Source organism: Fusarium flagelliforme (assembly GCF_020744385.1).
Source record: "Fusarium flagelliforme strain FIESC 12 MPI-CAGE-AA-0113 chromosome Unknown B0J16scaffold_5, whole genome shotgun sequence".
In the NCBI taxonomy this organism is placed as follows: Eukaryota; Fungi; Ascomycota; class Sordariomycetes; order Hypocreales; family Nectriaceae; genus Fusarium; species Fusarium flagelliforme.
The window spans coordinates 2,271,576-2,289,297 of NW_025763507.1; the positions used below are offsets into that span (position 1 = coordinate 2,271,576).

Genomic DNA, 17,722 nt, shown 5'->3' on the forward strand with positions numbered 1-17,722 from the left:
TTAACCACTTCGCCTTGCTCAAATGAGCTACCAAATGCAGGATTGGGCCGAGAAACCGTCGGAACGGGCACGATGGTCGCCTCTAACACGCATGCTTCTGTCGGGTGAGATGACCCAGGAGAAGCAGCAAGAACTATCGTCAAGAGAAAAGTTTGATCGCTGGATGATCAACGAGGGTTACCGAAGATTGTAAGTATCACATACGGATACCTCGATTTCATATAGTGCTGACTCATTATCCAAGCTTTGTCTTTGTCTTTATGCTTCTGCATGCCCTCATCTTCTCTTTCGCCTGCGTCCACTACGCCCAGAAGGAAAGTCTTGAATCATCACGCAAGACCTTTGGATTCACTTTCGTCATTGCTCGTTCAGCAGCGCTCGTTCTTCACGTCGATGTCGGCATCATTCTTTTCCCCGTGTGTCGAACTCTCATCTCTCTCCTGCGCCAGACGCCGCTCAACGGAATTCTCCAGTTCGACAAGAACATCACCTTCCATATCGTCACTGCCTGGTCCATCGTCTTCTGGTCCTGGGTTCACACTATTGCTCACTGGAACAACTTCGCCCAGGTCGCCATCAAGTACAACCTTGGAATTTACGGATGGCTAGTTGCCAATTTTGTGTCTGGCCCAGGATGGACGGGTTATGTGATGCTGATTGCATTGATGGGTATGGTTCTTACCTCAATGGAGAAGCCTCGTCGCGCAAACTTCGAGCGTTTTTGGTACACTCACCATATGTTCATCGTTTTCTTCTTCTTCTGGTCTATTCACGGAGCTTTCTGCATGATTCAGCCTGATGTCGCTCCCTTCTGTACCAGTATTGGATCGTCAGCTATTGGAGTCTTCTGGCAGTACTGGATGTACAGTGGCTTCTGCTACCTGGCCGAACGCATTGCTCGTGAGGTCCGAGGCCGCCACAGGACATATATCACCAAGGTTATCCAGCACCCCAGCAACGTATGCGAAATCCAGATGAAGAAGGAACACACAAAGACTCGCGCTGGTCAGTACATCTTCCTCTGCTGTCCTGCCGTGTCACTCTGGCAGTACCACCCTTTCACTTTAACTAGTGCCCCTGAGGAGGACTACATCTCTGTGCACATGCGTTGCGTAGGTGACTTCACCAAGGAGTTCGCTAAATCTTTGGGTTGTGATTGGAGCAAGAAGAAGGATACTGGCGATGCTAGTAAGGTTGTTGGTCTTACTGGCCGTGACTCTGAGATCGACCCAGCTATCCGTCGTGTTCTCCCCCGAGTCTATGTCGACGGTCCCTTTGGTTCTGCTTCAGAAGATGTCTTCAAGTATGAGGTCTCCGTTCTTGTCGGTGCCGGTATTGGTGTGACACCGTTCGCCTCTATCCTCAAGTCCATCTGGTACCGAATGAACTATCCTCAGAAGAAGACACGCTTGTCCAAGGTCTATTTCTTCTGGATTTGCCGTGACTTTGACTCCTTCGAGTGGTTCCGCTCGCTGCTTCTCGCCGTTGAAGCTCAGGATCTGGACCATCGCATTGAGATCCACACGTATCTCACGGCCAAGATTAAGGCCGACGATGCGACAAACATTATGATCAACGACGCCAACGCCGACAAGGATACTATCACTGGTCTGCGCAGCCCGACCAACTTTGGTCGACCCAACTGGGATATGATCTTTAGAGGTATCAGGAAGCTGCACAGCCCTGCTGAAGCGGGTGTGTTCTTTTGTGGTCCCAAGGGTCTGGGAAGTTCGCTGCATACATATTGTAACAAGTACACTGAGCCTGGGTAAGTCTACGAGTTCCATCGCGTGTAAACCATTGGCTAATGTTGATGCAGATTCTCTTTTGTTTGGGGCAAGGAGAACTTCTAAGCCCAGAGTGTTTATGACGATTGTTTAGTTTAAACTTGAGGGGATAGTTGAGTTTGTAATAACAGCGAAGCAACATTGGAGTAGACTTTCTAGAGGGGCCACTCATGATATGGATGTGTGGTCTTGTTGGAGTTATCATTTTAATACAGTAGAAACACGTGTTATACCTCATCAATCGCTACGATAAAAGCATTTTCCTGACATGTTTAGCAACGTTGCTAGTTAAGCGGTCTTGATTATTGACTGACAGGTCGAGCTGAGGAATGTTACCAGCCTCGTTGAAAACTCTATAATCTCTTACCGGGGCGTAGATAAAGTACCGACTACTTGGAGTGCTGACGCTGGACAGCAACTGACTTTACGCAGACGAGAGCACATCTGAAACGTTTCATATGAATGGAAAGTAACTTATAGCTGCGTCTTATGATCATGGATAGTGAAACGTACAAGCTGAGCCTTAGATCTTGGTTGTTGAATGATTTAAAAGCCACTTTCGGCACAGACACGAGAAGCAGATCAATTCTAGACACGCCACGATCATGCAAGCAGGGCCTAGATAGTCGAAAATAACCCCCAACGGCTGGACTGGACTGGACTGGACTGGGCTGATCATGATATGCGCATGTCTCACCACTTGGCAACGTGTTGAAGTGCAGCAAGTGGCTGATGAGTGAGAAGCCAAGAAAGGGAGTTACCGATATAGAGACGGGAAAGGCTTAATAGGCTAGGATGTTGGTTGGAGTAGGTTCCAATGATAGTCCAATGCATAGCATAACATCCATACATAGCGTTGGATGCATTGGTGCTTACGGTGAGCCCGATGCAACCATCCAAGTGAGTCTGAGAGGGACAGAGATATGCGAAAGCGAACTTTTGTCTTCTGATGAGAATTAATTATTAGGTATCCGTAGATAGAGATTAATCTCGGTAGTCTGTACGGATAGACTGAAGTGAATTTCTTGTGTACCGTAAGTTATGTATCTGTCTTGGCTACCTTAGGTATTGCTTGGTATGGGGCTTGGAGAAGACCCTGCAGATCTTGACCAACAGGCAGGTGATTTTGACAACGGATGGGAATTTCAACATTATTGGGTTTATTGTTTTATAAAGCAATGCAATCTCATGTGAATAAATTACGTTTATTGTTACGGATATTGTTATTATTTAGCCCAGCAGAAAAGGGAAACAAATTAATCGCAACAGCCCAGGTCGGGTGCCCATTTTGGGGCTCGACCCTCCAAGCTAAACCGCCCTGGAGTCAATGCCCCGGCCAGTCCCGCTAATTATAAAGGTCGGCCAGACAGCCCAAGCCCAGACAGAGCAAGCATGACCTCGTCTCGTCTCGTTTAATTGAGATACGAGCATCACTTGACCATTGACAAACTGATGTCATGAATGGGGAATTGAAAATAGTAGGTACCTAGGTATGTGTTCATGTCTGTATCCGTCTGTACATGATCTCAGACGTGAATGTTACTGGGAAAAGAAAAAACAGCTCGCGGCAACGTTTCAACGCCTAGGTTTTCTTCTTCTTTCTCTTTAGCCCTCGACGCCACTTCCCTGATGGATGTCTGCGTCTGCATCTTAGCTACCAATAGAACTAGGAAGCCACCACAAGAGGGCAGGGCAGGGAAAAAAAAAAAAAACTCTCATGCCTTGGACGTGTTCGTGGCAGTCTGAGTAAAAATTTGATATGTCTTGACTATCATTTCTGGGCATCTGTCACGTTTTGCCTCGCTCTGCAAAGGATCAACGACGATCAGCAGGAGAAGGAACACCAACACCGTTGAGAGAAGAGTCGACGATACTTGCATTCCAGGTATAACCTCGTAAATAGAACACTAGCAATCTCAAAAGAGTCGAGGCGCAGCGCCATGACTAGTGAGCTAGTCTGTTTCTGGAAGACTGGTCAGGGGTATAGTCCTCGGTTCGTCAGCTTCGAATGTACAGATACATACATCCATCCGATCCTATGCCATCATTTAGTTGGTAGGTCCTCGTCCCGGTCCCGGCCCAACAAACGAAAAGCAGTGATACATGAACATGAATGGCAATCAAGACAGGATCATGGGAGTACAAAGATGAGGCTGCTTTTGTTGCACATTGTGATTGTACTGTATAATAATCACTTAGTCACTGCGTAGAACTCGACTTGTTCTACGGACTCTCAGGTACCGACTGTCACAATGCTTGGCCTCCCCCCGTCTCGTGTTCAATCCCATCTCCTCCAATAAACACTCCCCATCGCATTGAGTTCCTGCCATATGTGCAGGGCCAGAGCTACTTTGCCACAAAGTACCCTCTACTTTGCACCCTAAAAGTCCGTTCCCCGTACAAGCGGGCACTCACTTGCAGCAATTTTTTTCTAGTGCAGTGTACCTAGGTTAGTACTGTAGGTACTGTCCAGAGGTAGTGTGCTGGCCGCTGGCCGCTAGCCCAGACCTCCACTGGTGGTCACTCGCTGTCGGGTTCGTTCGCTGGCCGCTCAAATCCGCTCTTCCCGCGCCATTCCTTCCAAGGGTTGCTCTTGCTCACACACTCAAGTCTGTCTGCTACGCCTCCCATCAGTCTTCTTCATCCGTCCTTCGTTCCGTTCCCTCTTTCCCATCTCACCCCAACACACGAACGAGGAGTTGTTCATTAGAATACTGCTTGTATCTCCTACTAACCCCCCTACCATTTCTCACACTCGTTCACATACGGCTTCTTTTTTTCCTTTATTCCAATTTTTATTCCTACGTTACCTTTTTTTGTTCTAGTCATCGCTTCACGCGCATTCATTTCTGACTGCCGCGTACTCCTTATCCACATCGCACAAGCCCGAGACAAGTAGTGACAACCTACTTCTGCTCTCTATTTGACGACTCCCTACCAGAGACCTTTTAATCTGAGACGGTCGCTGTTTTCCTCTCATTGGATTTGTCTTTCTTTGAGCCGAACCCTTCTGGGTACACTTCGTCCAACAGCCCAGACCATATTCGCGATATCGCCTACCTGATTTGATTGAATCGATAACTACGACCCTTCAACATGCAGTTGAGAAAGTTCTTGCTTCTGGGCATGCTCCTCGGAGTTGAAGCCACCAAGCTTGTTGGTCGTCAAGACACTGGCTCCGACAGCTCTGCCGCCGCGCCCTCGACCGATTCCTCTCCTGCATCTACTGCTGATGCCGACCCTTCGCCAACTGACGATGCCGCGACCACCGCTGCCGACCCTACCACCGCCGCCGAACCCACCGACGATGCCACCACTGCTGCTGATTCAACAACTGATGATACTACCGAGTCTACGACCTCAGCTGGGGATGTTACTGTCACAAAGACGGTTACTGTAACGGATTCCGACGCTAAGACTGTGAGCCGCGCGACCACTGTGATGAAAACCATCACCTCCACTGTCGTTGTAACCTCTACCGCTTTCGAGACCAAGACTGTTACTAGCAGCGACGCTGAGACTGCGACCGAGACGGAATTTGTGACTTCTACCCAGTGGGCTAATGAGAAGCGTGCTCTTGATCTGGCTCCCCGAACTATCGGTGGTGCTGAGCTCGTCGCTCCTGCCGCGCCTACTGTTTCTTCTGTTCCTCACGACTTCCACATCGAAATCCGTGGTGATCAGTACGGTCTCCGTGCCTTCCGACGAGGCCTTCACAAGCGTGCCACTACCACCGAGACCGTTACTGTTACCGAGGGTGATGATTCCGGCACCACCGTCTTCAACACTATCGCCCGAACCGTCATCTCTACCATCAGCAGTCAAACCAAGGTCACCAAGACCCTTACTAAGACCGCACAGGCAGGTGCTAGCACCACCGTTACTACTACGAGCACCGTTGTTATCACCTCTACTAGAGTGACTACTGGTGTTGTTCGCACAGCCACTGTTGCTCCTTCAGGAGAGTATGGCCCTGCTGGTACTGGCGGCGCCAGCTCTGATGATAGCAACAACAGCAGCAGCAGCAACGATGATGGCGGGCTCTCTACCGGCGCCAAGGCTGGTATCGGTGCTGGCGCTGGTGTTGGTGGCCTTCTTATCATTGGAGGTCTAATTTACTTCTGCCTTCGCAAGCGTCGCAATGCTAAGAACAAGGCTGAATACGACGATGTCTTTGGTGCATCTGAGGTTCCTGTCGGTGGCCGAGGCGGCGGCGGCGCTGCTGCTGCTGCTGTCGGTACCAACCCCCACATGTCCCAGACTTCCCCCGCTGCCACCTCTACTCTTGCTCCTAGTCGCAACACTACTCAGTCCGAGGGCTACCGTGGTACTGCTCTCGGTGACGGACGTGCCGGATTCGCCAAGCCCCAACAGTTCGGACGTAGCTACATGGCCGTTAGCCCCGAGACCAACTACTCCCGCACTGCCGGCAGCGACCAAGCCTTCTCAGCCGTTACCCCTGAGAACAACTACGCTCACCCTGCTGGACACTCGCCGCACAACAACGCTGCCGAGATGTATAGCCCCGCCAACACAGCAGAGCTTGCAAGCGACAGCGCTGCTACCAAGTGGCATCAAAATGATGCTGCGGAGATCGATGGAAATCAGGTCGCAAGCGCTCGCGGTACAGCACCACCTGAGAATGTTTATGAGATGCCGGCACAACCCTACCGGTAAATGAAGATGGTGCCAGGTGGCTAACACAGGGGTCACTGGCAAGGAAATGGATGGTGAGAAGAAAAACTTGAAGATGGTTGATGATACTCCCCATGAAAGCTAGAGGAGGGGATTAATTAATGTCAGATACTGTACATATTGTAAAGCCATTTACTTTTTCCTTGCGTTATGATGTTGAGTTCAGCGGACGAGAGCGGGAGATGATTTCTTCCATTGATTATATGACGTGGTATATCTTCTATTGCTACCACCAGATACGGGTGGGACAGTCTTGCGGGATCTGAGGGGTTTGATTATAGATATTGAACAATGAAACAATTCTGAAGTTTTGGGGCTTTGCACAATGCTTCTGTGAGAGGTTTGTTTGTTGTTGGTTAAATTATGCTTATATTCCGTTACATAGCTTAGATTTAGATTGACTGTTCCTACGCGACACAATGATACCTAAGTTCCGCCGCGGTGGGATAAGATGCTCCATGGTACGGTACAGTACAGTACCTATAGTACTTTAAGTTTTGCTGATTAACTTTAACGTCGTTCAACGTCACTCAGCAGATGAGTAGGTATTGTCGACGTTGAACTTGTCATACGTTTGTTTACCCGTGCTGAATAATTAGGTACAGTACTTCCTTCGACTGTTGAATAAAAACGTCCGTTATCGGTGGCGCCACTTGATGTCGTGCATTAGGTAAGTTATCAGAAGAACGAACATGGGCGAGACGAGACATACCTACAGTACAGTAGTCGGTCATAAACTCGAGTGAGTGTCTGAGCAACAAGATCGACCAGGAATTCCATCATCAGAATTCCTCGAGTGCAGTCTAGATTGACTAGTCTATCTTTCTCTCTGATCATTACGACCTCATGTTGACCCAAGTTTCGCCACTGCTATATTATCAAACAAACATAGATGGCCTAATAGACTGACTGACTACAGTATCTACAACCCTCAAGGTTTCGAGTACAGGAATTAAATCAATCCCTGGGTATGATCGTCGTCCCACATCAACTATCACCTACCTAGCCTGCTAGCCTATTATCGCAGCATCTAAAGTCACAGTGCTGTATCCCTCAGAGAGAAATAAAATAAAATCTTTTTGTGCTACCGGACAAGTTTCGGATGAGCTGATTTAGCGGAGACCTTTTTATCATTACAAAAGAGAAATCTCGGCAACCCTGGACAGCTCGAAACCTTCTGATACTTTTTGTTTCTTGACTCTTTCGACTTGTGTCTTTTTTTCCCTCTTTCTTATGCGCCAAGCTTAGCCTAGTTATTTTTCCCTTGCCAAAACGGTTGTCGCAAGTGGCGCGGTCTTTTATCCCGTGTCGCGCTCGTCCGAGGCCTATTCGTTCGTCGCTTCTGCTCTCTTTAAACAGAGATTGGTTCCTTTCTCCTTCACTATCAGAAGGAGGATAAATTGAAAGAGGTAAAAAGTCGAGTCCGAACCGTGAGTCTCCCCCAGACATTGATTGCATCCTTGTTGAAAAATACTTTACTTACAGCCCCGCTAGAAAACTTCCATAATCAATCCATCACTATGGCCTTCAAGGACGGCGGCCAGGATACTACGCCAAGGCGTCACAGTCTCAACGATGAGTGTGGTCCTAACTCGGCGGCTGATGAGAAGAGGCTTGTTGCCAAGTTGGACTTCTACATCATACCTCTCATCATGGTTCTCTATCTTTTCAGTTTCTTAGACAGGTTCGTTTCGTGGTGGAATTCGCTGAAGGAAAAGATTTCTATGACTAACTCGGAACCGATAGAGTCAATATCGGTAATGCTCGACTATACGGCCTTGAAGAAGACCTGGGGCTCTCATCGAATCAATTCCAGGTCGCTGTGTCTATCCTCTTCGTCACATACTTGCTCTTCGAAGTTCCATCTAACCTGGTGTTGAAACTCTTCACTCCGCGCCGATGGATTGCTTTCATTGCTACTGCATGGGGTATTATCGCTACACTCACCGGTCTCGTGAACTCATACGGCTCTCTGATTGCCTGTCGTTTGCTTCTCGGCGCCGTGGAAGCCGGCCTTTTCCCCGGCTTGACAGTGTATCTCACATTCTTCTACACCAAGAGAGAACTCGCTCTCCGTGTGGGCTACCTTTTCGTCAGCGCTGCAGTCGCCGGCGCTCTCGGTGGCTTACTTGCGTACGGAATTGGTCACATGGACGGAGTGCGCGGTATGAGCGGCTGGCGCTGGATCATGGTTATCGAAGGAATCCCCAGCTTCTTGATTGGCGTTGTCACTTATTTTGCGCTGCCCAACGATGCTGATACAGCGTACTTTCTCGACGACGATGAAAAGGCTCTCATGCGCCTGAGACATGCGCGCGAGTACGGAAACACGGCGTCGAGTCGGGAGTTCAGCAAGAAGGACATGATGTGCGCCTTCAAGGACTGGAAGGTATGGGCGTTTTGTGTTGCCCAGTTTGGAGTCGACACTATGTTGTATGGTGAGTCTGGATGTGTCGTCCAGCTTCTGAAACTTGTTCTGACGCATGCGCAGGGTTCTCTACTTTTCTGCCGACTATTATCAAAGATCTCGGCGACTGGACAGTTGCAGAAACACAACTCCTTACTGTGCCCTGTTACTTCCTCGGTGCCGCGGCATACATGTCTACAGCATTCCTTTCGGACAAGCTTCAGCGCCGTGGACTCTTTTGCGTGATTTTTGGACTCATCAGCTGTGTCGGCTATGCTGTTCTTCTGGCAGATGTTTCTTCTGGTGCACACTACTTCGGCTGCTTCCTCGTCGCTGGAGGTTTGTACGTGGTTGTGGGCTTGCCATTGGCATGGGTAAGTTATGGCAACAACTCTGTGACAGGAGTATTTAAACTGACTGTATTAGTTGCCCACGAATTCACCTCGTTATGGAAAGCGTACTACAGGTACGGGCATGCAGCTGACATGGGGCAATGCGGCAGGCATCATGTCTGCCTTCATCTAGTGAGTGCCTATATCTAACAATTACCGGACTTCTTCTAACCATGACAACAGTCCCGCTTCGGACAGACCTCGATACATCAAGGGTCACGCTGTGACGCTCAGCATGGTTGCGCTTGGTACTGTGATCTATGGGTTCATGTGGTGGTGGTATCGACGAGAGAATGAGCGAAGACAAGCAGGCTACGTTGACGAGAAGTATCGAGGAATGGGAGAGGATGAGCTGGCTGAGCTTGGAGATGAGAGTCCTCGTTATAGGTTCACGATTTAGAGAGCAGGCCTGGGTAAAGAGGAGGATAACTGCTGATATTATGAGGTATGAAAAATGAGGTATGGCAATGAGGAAATAGGAGGGACATTTAAAGCGAGCATTGAAATACGATAGATTAGGTAGACATATATATTATAGAGAGCAGAGTTGCTTATCTAATTTACTGTTTAACGTTACAGGATTGTGGTTGGATCACTGGACAGAGCCTCAAGAGCGTAGGTATTCAGGGACCACCCAACCAATCACGATTTAAAGTCCCGTTGCTGGGGTGTCTTATAACTGGCAAGGGAGAGACTGTTCATGGAATGATACATGCGACCATGTATCAGAGAACGTCTATGATGCGGTATCTGAACATCGATGGACATTGTGTCCCTGTATCTTTGAGGGAGAATAGTTGAGGCTGTGTACGTCAGCTGGTGTTATGTTGTGTGTGCATAATCAATACGAGATTTGACACACATATAGGTACTTGTTGCTCCAACTCACTAAAAGGCTGTATGTCTTGGACTCTAGTGATGAATCTGGGTCCCATGAGAACCTGCACCTACTGTACATTTCTCCTTACCACTGTCGTTACATGGTATCGTATCCTTAGGTAGATATCTATGGATGTATCGTAGCATCCATCGGACAGAACGACAATTAGAAATTGTACTATACTGTACCTGTACCCCAGGATCGGGTGTGGACCATCACTAGCGGACCCTGTAGTTACCAAATATAGGTGCATAATTCTTAGCGTAGGAAAAATAAAAGGCTTAACCGACTTGTTGTTCCCTTGTCCCCCTGGTTTGGTTTCTCTTTTCTACGGGTCTTTTCCATCTTGATCCTCCCTAACTACTCCGTACCTACCTACCTAATTTCTTCCACTCTCGTTCTTGATTTTGTCAACTTGACCAACTTCGTCTACTGTCTCTCGTTTGTCTTCTTCAACAATTGGAACTTTCTCGTCTTCTATTCCTTCTCTGCAGTCGTTCGTTGTCTTGGCAACATCCCCTATTTCTTCACTCGCCTCGTCCGTTCCATCCATCTTCAACGACTCTTGATCATTTGCCGACATCATGCGTTTCTCAAAGCACGTCCTTCCTCTTGCTATGCTCCTCACCGGAGTCATCGCCGCAAAGGACGAGGAGTCTACCACCGCTGCTGAGAAGGCCAAGGCCACCGATGACAAGCCTTCCGAGACCACCGCCGACGAGTCCAACACTGCAGACGCGACAGATGAGGCTACTGCCACCGCTACTGCCACTGCCACTGGAAAGAACGACAAGGACTCCAAGAGCGACAAATCCGACACTGACACCGAGACCAACACAAGAGAGAAGCAGGCCGCTTCCAAGACGGCGACCGAGAAGGGTAACGGACCTACAATCACTTGGGATCCTCCTGCTCCTAAGACTACCGTTCCTGATATCAATGCCGGCGCTCCTTCGCCTATGACTCCTGGCGTTGTGGTTCTATCACTGGTTCTTGGTATTACATCTATCGGCATGGCACTCCTATAAGAACAAGAACATTCATGGCCGTCAAGCCAACCTAGATGAGCTTCTCTATAGCGGCAACGACCCTACCCTATGCAAGCGTTTTTGGTTATCGAGCTATTCTGTTCATTTTATTTCACATGATGGTGGCGCTATATGGAATGGCTATGGTGATTGTTTATTTGGGAATCCGCAATCAGTTGGGCGCCTGTTCTGTTTGTGGCGCTCAGACAATTCGGAAAAGACGAAAATAATGGGGGGATTCAGAACGGGTAACTGCTGCGGGAATATATAATCTATCTACTTCAGAGCATTGCATGGTGTTATTTCTTACTTGATTAATTGGGCCAAATAAAATCTAAAACCTTCCCATCCTGTATAAATGTATGTTTAGCCATTTCTATATGACAGGTACCTAGAGGATGATCCTTTAATTACTACCTACTTACCTACTAAGGTACTAAGGTATCTAGATTTGAAACAACCAAGCGACAAGACAAATACCAAGCTTAGGTAGGTCATCCCTTCAAACCACGTGTAGACAGGTAGGTACCTATGCAGATACACTATATTTATCCGTACAGAGGCATTCTTTCATGAATATCTCAACATTCACTACTGTACCTTAGGTTAGCTAGCTGTTCATACCCAAATTGAGAACATTAATGCTATCTGGCCAATCGTAACCACTTTATTCGACGTCATAACCCACCTAGATCCGCCCAATCACTTGACCCCTCCCCCTCATTCCTTTGACTGTCTCTTTAATAGCATGTCTCCAGCGCCCACTGCGCCAGGTTTATAGGGGACTTCTAGTAAGAATAGGTTGCCGGGGAAAGAGCTGTCTGGTCCATTCATGCTCTATCGCCTCACATTCCTCTTCCCGGATTAGACCCTGGACTGGGCTGAACTGGGCTTGCGACAAGACTCACTGTTTCTCCCATCCTCCCACCAGCGTTAGTAATTTCTTTCCTTCTTCCACAAGCACAAACCATCGATAACCATCCAATTCAACCAACTCTCACAACTTATCGTGCGACGATCTACTCCATACTCTCCGCTTCATCCAAAGTTCCTGAGCAGCCAGTCCCCGGCGGCAAGACCCTTGATACCCGACAGCGCCTCGTATCAGCAACACCTTCACAGCTAGTCTTGCAATCATCCCGGTTCTAAGCTTCTGAACAGATATTTCCTCCTTCTCCACGTTTCTAGATACTTCCTCAATTGATACAATCCATCATCGCCATGGCGCAAACACAACCCCCGACCTTCATCAACCTCCCTCCTCCGGGCTCTAGGCCGGAGACTCCATCTGAGATGCCGTGTGTTATTCTTTTCTCTATTCCACCTGACTTGTCCTGAATATAATGGCCCTGCTCCCAATGAATAGTAACCACTGACGCCGTCTTTCACTTCAGCGGCACTCCTACAAGCACGACCACATCTCTTTCGGCCTTATCGACTACCGCGATCAAGGATGGCCATCGTGGCCACTTCCCCCAGGGTCCCCTTAGTCGCGGCCATCAGCATAACCCTTCTACCCAAAGCCTCGAGGCTGAGCGTGCTGACCGTATCTCCCGACTTGCTGGTCTCGAGAGGGTTTCGACACTGCGAGCACCTCCTCATGCGAACGCTCCTGGAGCATCGTCTGCCTCACCACAGACCACCCCGACCTCAACAACTGGATTTCCGCCGAATTATCCTCCTACCCAACACTTGACGCCTGCATACTTCGACAGCAATGGACAGCCTGTGGCCGTGACCAAGATGAGCACTGTGGGAACAGCGAGTGCAACTGAGAGTCACGTTGGCGATGGTGATGATCTGCGCACAACTGCTGGCGAGCGAGATGAGGACATGTTCAGCACTGACACCAACTATCGTGAAGCTGAGTCGGTTACAAGTATGGGTGGCTACCCGGATGCTATGGATGAGGATCTTGATGGTGCTACTGCTCGCTCTGTCGGTGGTTATGATGATCGCATGAGCGACGATGGGTCCGCTTCCCTGGTGGGCTTTGGTGAGGGCGCAGGGAGCACTGTATCCGGACCTATCTACCACCGTCGAACAGCCCCCCAAGCTTGGGGTCTGGAGAGAACCAACTCGGGGCTAAGCGACATTCGACGCGATCGCGACGCTCACATGGGTGGCGACACTCCTGTGAGCGTCTCGGCTCTACAGGAGCGTCGTGATGCTCGTATGATGGATGGTGTCGCAACGGATCCAAACCCGGGACAAGCGACAGAGAACGACTCTTTCGTCGACACTACCTTCCGTGGACCTGTCACTACATCACAATCACAATCACAAACTGATGCTGCCCAGGAGGCAGCGGAGCGAATTGTACAGAGATTGGACAGAGGTGAGACAAGGGCCCCTGCCTCTGGTCTTGTAGGGCCTGGACGAGGCGACGAACCACTGGGCAAGTTCTATTTTGAGGGCGAAAAGCGCGAGGATTAAAAATGGGTGATATCAATGGAGCATTACACAAGACAATGCCTGGGCTGTTTAGTGCGAATTCATGCTCGGAATGGGAAAGTTATCAATATGTTGATTTGGGGCCAGAGTCATGTTCCTTCTTTGTAATTTGAGGGCCTTTGTATTGTCTATCTAGATTATATGTGCACGTCGCTATCACAACGGTCTACATCCGATACTGCCTACTTGCACCTAATGTCTTTCGTACTGCACATGTTTACGCGGCACCTTTCGAGTTCAAAACAGAACGTCTCGGACATCTCTCTAGAAATGTATATTTCAAGTCGTATCCTTACAGGGATGTATGCACATTTGTTCATCCTAATAAGATTTTCTATGAATTGCATCGGTTGATGATAGTAAATAAATATTGTTACGATCCAGAGTCTGTACATTGAATATCCTATTTCAACTTATAAGGGTCAACGTTGGACCTTGTGCATCGCTTCGTGCATGATGCTGTACTATAAATCAGAGGGAGCCACCGCCTCAGCGTACGTCTTGTAGCTGGCTTCTATATGTGCATTTCCCATCTATCGGGTGCGTAGAAATGCCTCGTATACTCCTTATGGCAGTTGCCATGAAACAAAACAACAGGAGGATATTATCTTCCTATGAACCTTCCTGAATCCCTGGTCGAAACAGTGACCCCAGTTGCGAAAAGAAGCGCTGCCAGCCCAAAATGAAAAGTATAAAAAATAAACGCCGTGTTCCCATCGGTCTGAGATCGACAGTATGCTTGCTGTAGTTGATGATATTAAGACTTCCACAAAGAATAGGCATGGCCTGGCTAACAAGTTCCGTCAGGTAAGGCCTAGTCCGAGCCTGATAAATGGAAGCATTGTGGAATCTTCCCGGTAAAATGGATTATGATTCCAGATATCTCCAAAACCATGTAGATACGAAAACAGCGGCGACACTCGACCGCTATGTAGTTTTGCTTGAGTTGTGAAGTATTATGTATAAGTAAAGACCTGTGAAATGTCTTGTGTCCCGGCAATATGCTAGTGATTTGGGCAATGAAACGAAATCAAAGGCTTGGATTAATCGTGATGTTGTGAGAACCTCACGCACAGGTAAAATCCAGGCGCATTCGACGGGCGATGCCTTGCCAGTCCCACACAGAAACCCAGTCACCTTGTTCCATAAAGGCCCATACCTTTTCTAGAAGTTCCATGACGCGCTCACAGTTACGGAGACCTGTATATCCGCGAACGGCCCTGACAGCTGCGCGAACACGCTCCTGTTGAGTCTGGTCAAAACAGGCAGTTCCGATAACGAGGCAAGGTATCAGAAGCAAAGTCTGGGAAGGGTCGGAAGGCTTGAAAGATTCTAAGATGGACAGAGACTCTTCTACAGCAAGGGTAATGCGGCGATCATGGTATGCAGGTCTTCGAGTTGGTGGAGGCGAAGATGCTCTCTCTTGAAATGATGAGTCCTGTTCGTGCATGGAGCTGGTTCTTGAAGGATTGCGTGAGGTAGGACAGCTACTAGCCACTTGAGCGTCCGACGCCCCTGTGTTTCCAGATCCCCTTGATACTGTAGCCATCATAGAAGCTCGTCTCGGTGGTGGCGGTGGGGGTGCAGCCGATGCTGAAGTTGAAATAGGCAATGTGCTAAATGTCGAACGGCGCATCGAGGATACTGAAGGTGGATAAATCGTTCGGAACAGATATACCCACATCATCTGCTTGTAAAGAAGCCCGACTCGGTCACGGCTATCACCCCATGGCCAGTTTGGCGTCCACTCGCGGATGGCTGCATCTATTTCGGCGGCCTGGTATAGGCTGGTGTAGTCTACCACAGGGTCGACTGCGGCTGCTATGTTGGCTCGAATTGTGTTTCTAATGGTAGTAATCTGAGAAAGGTATTGGAAGAGACCATCGCCAACGCCTAGAAGACGAGGTGGTTGGATCGGGGAATCGGGCTCCCAGTCTTCGGATGATAACCGCGCTGTCATGTTTTCGGGATGCCAGAAGAGATCGTCGGCAAAGATATGGTACTGGAAGAATTCCGTAATGAAATTATAGAATGTCGTGTCCTCGGGGGGTGAATGCTGGATCAAAGTCTGATAAGCCTGAAGGTGAACTCGGTGTTCACCTCGTGGGTTGCCATCCGCCCTGGTCTGGAGGAGTAAACAGAGCATCTGTCCGTATCTTGCAGACAGAATAGTCTTATACTCGGGATCATCCTTATTCAGGGGTCGGCCCATATCCTCGTAAAGTCGTTTCATAGATTCATCGTGGTGATAGTCTGCTCGTTGTTGCAATGCTTCTCTGCTTGACTGTGGATGATCTGCCAAGAGTTTGGCACCATAAGGAGTGTCCCAGTCAATATGCTTGCTGCTGACTGCCAAAATAGAGTGCATCAGTCCTTGGTGTTGATTGGCAAGGTGAAGAATGATATCTTTGAAAGCATTCCTGGCCTCGCCTTCGACTGTCAAGACATTGCTTAAATGGGTGATGTAGTGTTTCCAAAAGACCTTGTCCTCGGCTGTCTCGACACCGTGAAAAATCGGCTGCATGGTGATCATTGGCAAGGTCTTCTGGCGCAAACGCTCTGGTGTATTGATCAGCAAAGTTAATCGGTGCTTCTATCGAGATACTCACCTTCTTCGGCCTTTTCCTTACCACTCTTCCATATCTGTTTTTCGTGGTAACCCTCACAAACCACTGCGTTCTTCTCACAGTTCATGCCTAAAAACAAAACGTTAGATCTCATACGTAAGTTGGACTGATATAGGAAGCCATACATCGTGGTTTCTGCTTCATGTTAGCCTCGTAGCTCAAACGCAAGTGGCATGCTGGTAACCAAGACAAGAGATGTTCATTCTAGTCTACAGCACCAACCACGTCTCTGGGGGAATCACTTACCGCTTCATCACATTTCTTCTTGCGCTTGCGGCAGGTAATGCAGCCAGTCTTCGATCGACCTTTTGTAACTTTACTTGCGCTTACAGCAGCTGTTAAGGGGTGCTTCCTCGGTCTTCCTCGTGGTCGTTTTGGCTTCGGGTCGCTGCTGGCGGATTCGATGGAGGCTGGTTCAAGCGGAGCAGCTTTTAGGTCGTCCATGTTAATGTCATCTTCGACGGGTTCCAGCTTCGGAATTGTGAGAATGTCATCCGAGCCCTGTTCCCAATTGTTGTCCATCTCAACATCATCTCGGTCGACGTAGTCGGTGCTCCAGGAATCGGCGCAAGACGAGGAAGCTGAGTGAATCATTGTTGGTGCCGAGGAATTGTCCATCCCAATGCTCAAAGGCGATATCTGGCCAGGCTGTAGCTGGGGTGCCACCGAAGACGACATCCATAACGACTCCATTGGTAAAGGCGATGGTGGCATCATGTTATTTGACTCTGTGGAGGACAGGTTATCTTGGCCGTACCAGGTCAGGTTGTTTTCAGATTGAATAAAGCCAAATGAATGTTCGAGGGTCATTTAACAGATATGACCATGCCCCTCTAGAAACGAAAAAGCATGAGATTGGAGTGATGTTGATTGCAATAACTGATCCCAAAGCTGGCGGTAAAGGCTTAGATAGGTACTTCGATACTCAAGTAGCTCGCCGATCGAGCGTGGTATGGTACAGTACAGTACAGTCTCTGGAGGCTAGACGTGACGACCCAGCATGAAGCTGTGGAGACTAGAGGGTGGTGGCGGTGGGCGTTAGGGTGGACTAGTTGTCGACGCCAACACACCAACGGTTGATCGAAGCTCGTTTAGTCGCCTAGGACAGGCGACGGTTCCAAAATCGCAAGATGAAAGGGAGGGAAAGGTGAGGAGGCCAGGAGGATGGAGGGGCTATGTATGTGGGTGGAGGTCTTATTTGGAAGTCAAGGTGTGGAGGAGTTCTGAGATCCAACACTGGAACCCTTTCGCTTCTGCTCGTCTGTCCTGTCGACTCCATCTCCCCACAGTTACCGTGGTCTAGTCTAGCCATTAGGTTGGCCTCATGGTCTAATGGCCAAGTCAAGGTCAAGGTGAGACGGTTCACAGGGGTTTTGGCAGCCCTCGATCACCATGTGCCGTTCGGTCCCGTCAAGGGTTACTCAGGCCGCTCGACGATGCCATACATAATTA

At 48.9% G+C, this 17,722-nt stretch overlaps 7 protein-coding genes across 7 annotated transcripts; 6 read left to right on the forward strand and 1 right to left on the reverse strand.

Moving 5' to 3' along the window:
- Nucleotides 1–166: 166 nt before the first annotated feature.
- On the forward strand, nt 167–2,322 carry B0J16DRAFT_345105 (ferric reductase NAD binding domain-containing protein). Its single transcript, XM_046128231.1, has 2 exons — nt 167–1,768; nt 1,820–2,322. Exons 1-2 carry the CDS (start codon nt 261–263, stop codon nt 1,851–1,853), a joined length of 1,542 nt encoding a protein of 513 aa, XP_045981430.1. The 5' UTR covers nt 167–260; the 3' UTR covers nt 1,854–2,322.
- A 459-nt stretch (nt 2,323–2,781) lies between these two features.
- On the forward strand, nt 2,782–3,176 carry B0J16DRAFT_159281 (uncharacterized protein). The gene has a single exon (XM_046122177.1). It carries the CDS (start codon nt 2,924–2,926, stop codon nt 3,134–3,136), a length of 213 nt encoding a protein of 70 aa, XP_045981431.1. The 5' UTR covers nt 2,782–2,923; the 3' UTR covers nt 3,137–3,176.
- A 1,707-nt stretch (nt 3,177–4,883) lies between these two features.
- Nucleotides 4,884–6,464, forward strand: B0J16DRAFT_321756 (uncharacterized protein; the record flags this gene model as incomplete). The annotated part of the gene is made up of 1 exon (XM_046125652.1): nt 4,884–6,464. One exon carries the CDS (start codon nt 4,884–4,886, stop codon nt 6,462–6,464), a length of 1,581 nt encoding a protein of 526 aa, XP_045981432.1.
- Nucleotides 6,465–7,629: 1,165 nt separating this feature from the next.
- On the forward strand, nt 7,630–9,802 carry B0J16DRAFT_159321 (major facilitator superfamily domain-containing protein). Its single transcript, XM_046122178.1, has 6 exons — nt 7,630–7,912; nt 7,977–8,166; nt 8,229–8,920; nt 8,974–9,263; nt 9,316–9,413; nt 9,465–9,802. Exons 2-6 carry the CDS (start codon nt 8,003–8,005, stop codon nt 9,679–9,681), a joined length of 1,461 nt encoding a protein of 486 aa, XP_045981433.1. The 5' UTR covers nt 7,630–7,912; nt 7,977–8,002; the 3' UTR covers nt 9,682–9,802.
- A 943-nt stretch (nt 9,803–10,745) lies between these two features.
- Nucleotides 10,746–11,189, forward strand: B0J16DRAFT_386069 (uncharacterized protein; the record flags this gene model as incomplete). Its single annotated transcript, XM_046131552.1, has 1 exon — nt 10,746–11,189. The coding sequence occupies one exon, from the start codon at nt 10,746–10,748 to the stop codon at nt 11,187–11,189; it is 444 nt and encodes a 147-aa protein (XP_045981434.1).
- Nucleotides 11,190–11,995: 806 nt separating this feature from the next.
- Nucleotides 11,996–13,959, forward strand: B0J16DRAFT_159420 (uncharacterized protein). Its single transcript, XM_046122179.1, has 3 exons — nt 11,996–12,121; nt 12,351–12,487; nt 12,584–13,959. Exons 2-3 carry the CDS (start codon nt 12,411–12,413, stop codon nt 13,623–13,625), a joined length of 1,119 nt encoding a protein of 372 aa, XP_045981435.1. The 5' UTR covers nt 11,996–12,121; nt 12,351–12,410; the 3' UTR covers nt 13,626–13,959.
- A 750-nt stretch (nt 13,960–14,709) lies between these two features.
- B0J16DRAFT_321760 (fungal-specific transcription factor domain-containing protein) lies at nt 14,710–16,984 on the reverse strand (the record flags this gene model as incomplete). The annotated part of the gene is made up of 4 exons (XM_046125653.1): nt 14,710–16,202; nt 16,253–16,339; nt 16,396–16,405; nt 16,517–16,984. The coding sequence occupies 4 exons, from the start codon at nt 16,982–16,984 to the stop codon at nt 14,710–14,712; spliced, it is 2,058 nt and encodes a 685-aa protein (XP_045981436.1).
- Nucleotides 16,985–17,722: the final 738 nt, after the last annotated feature.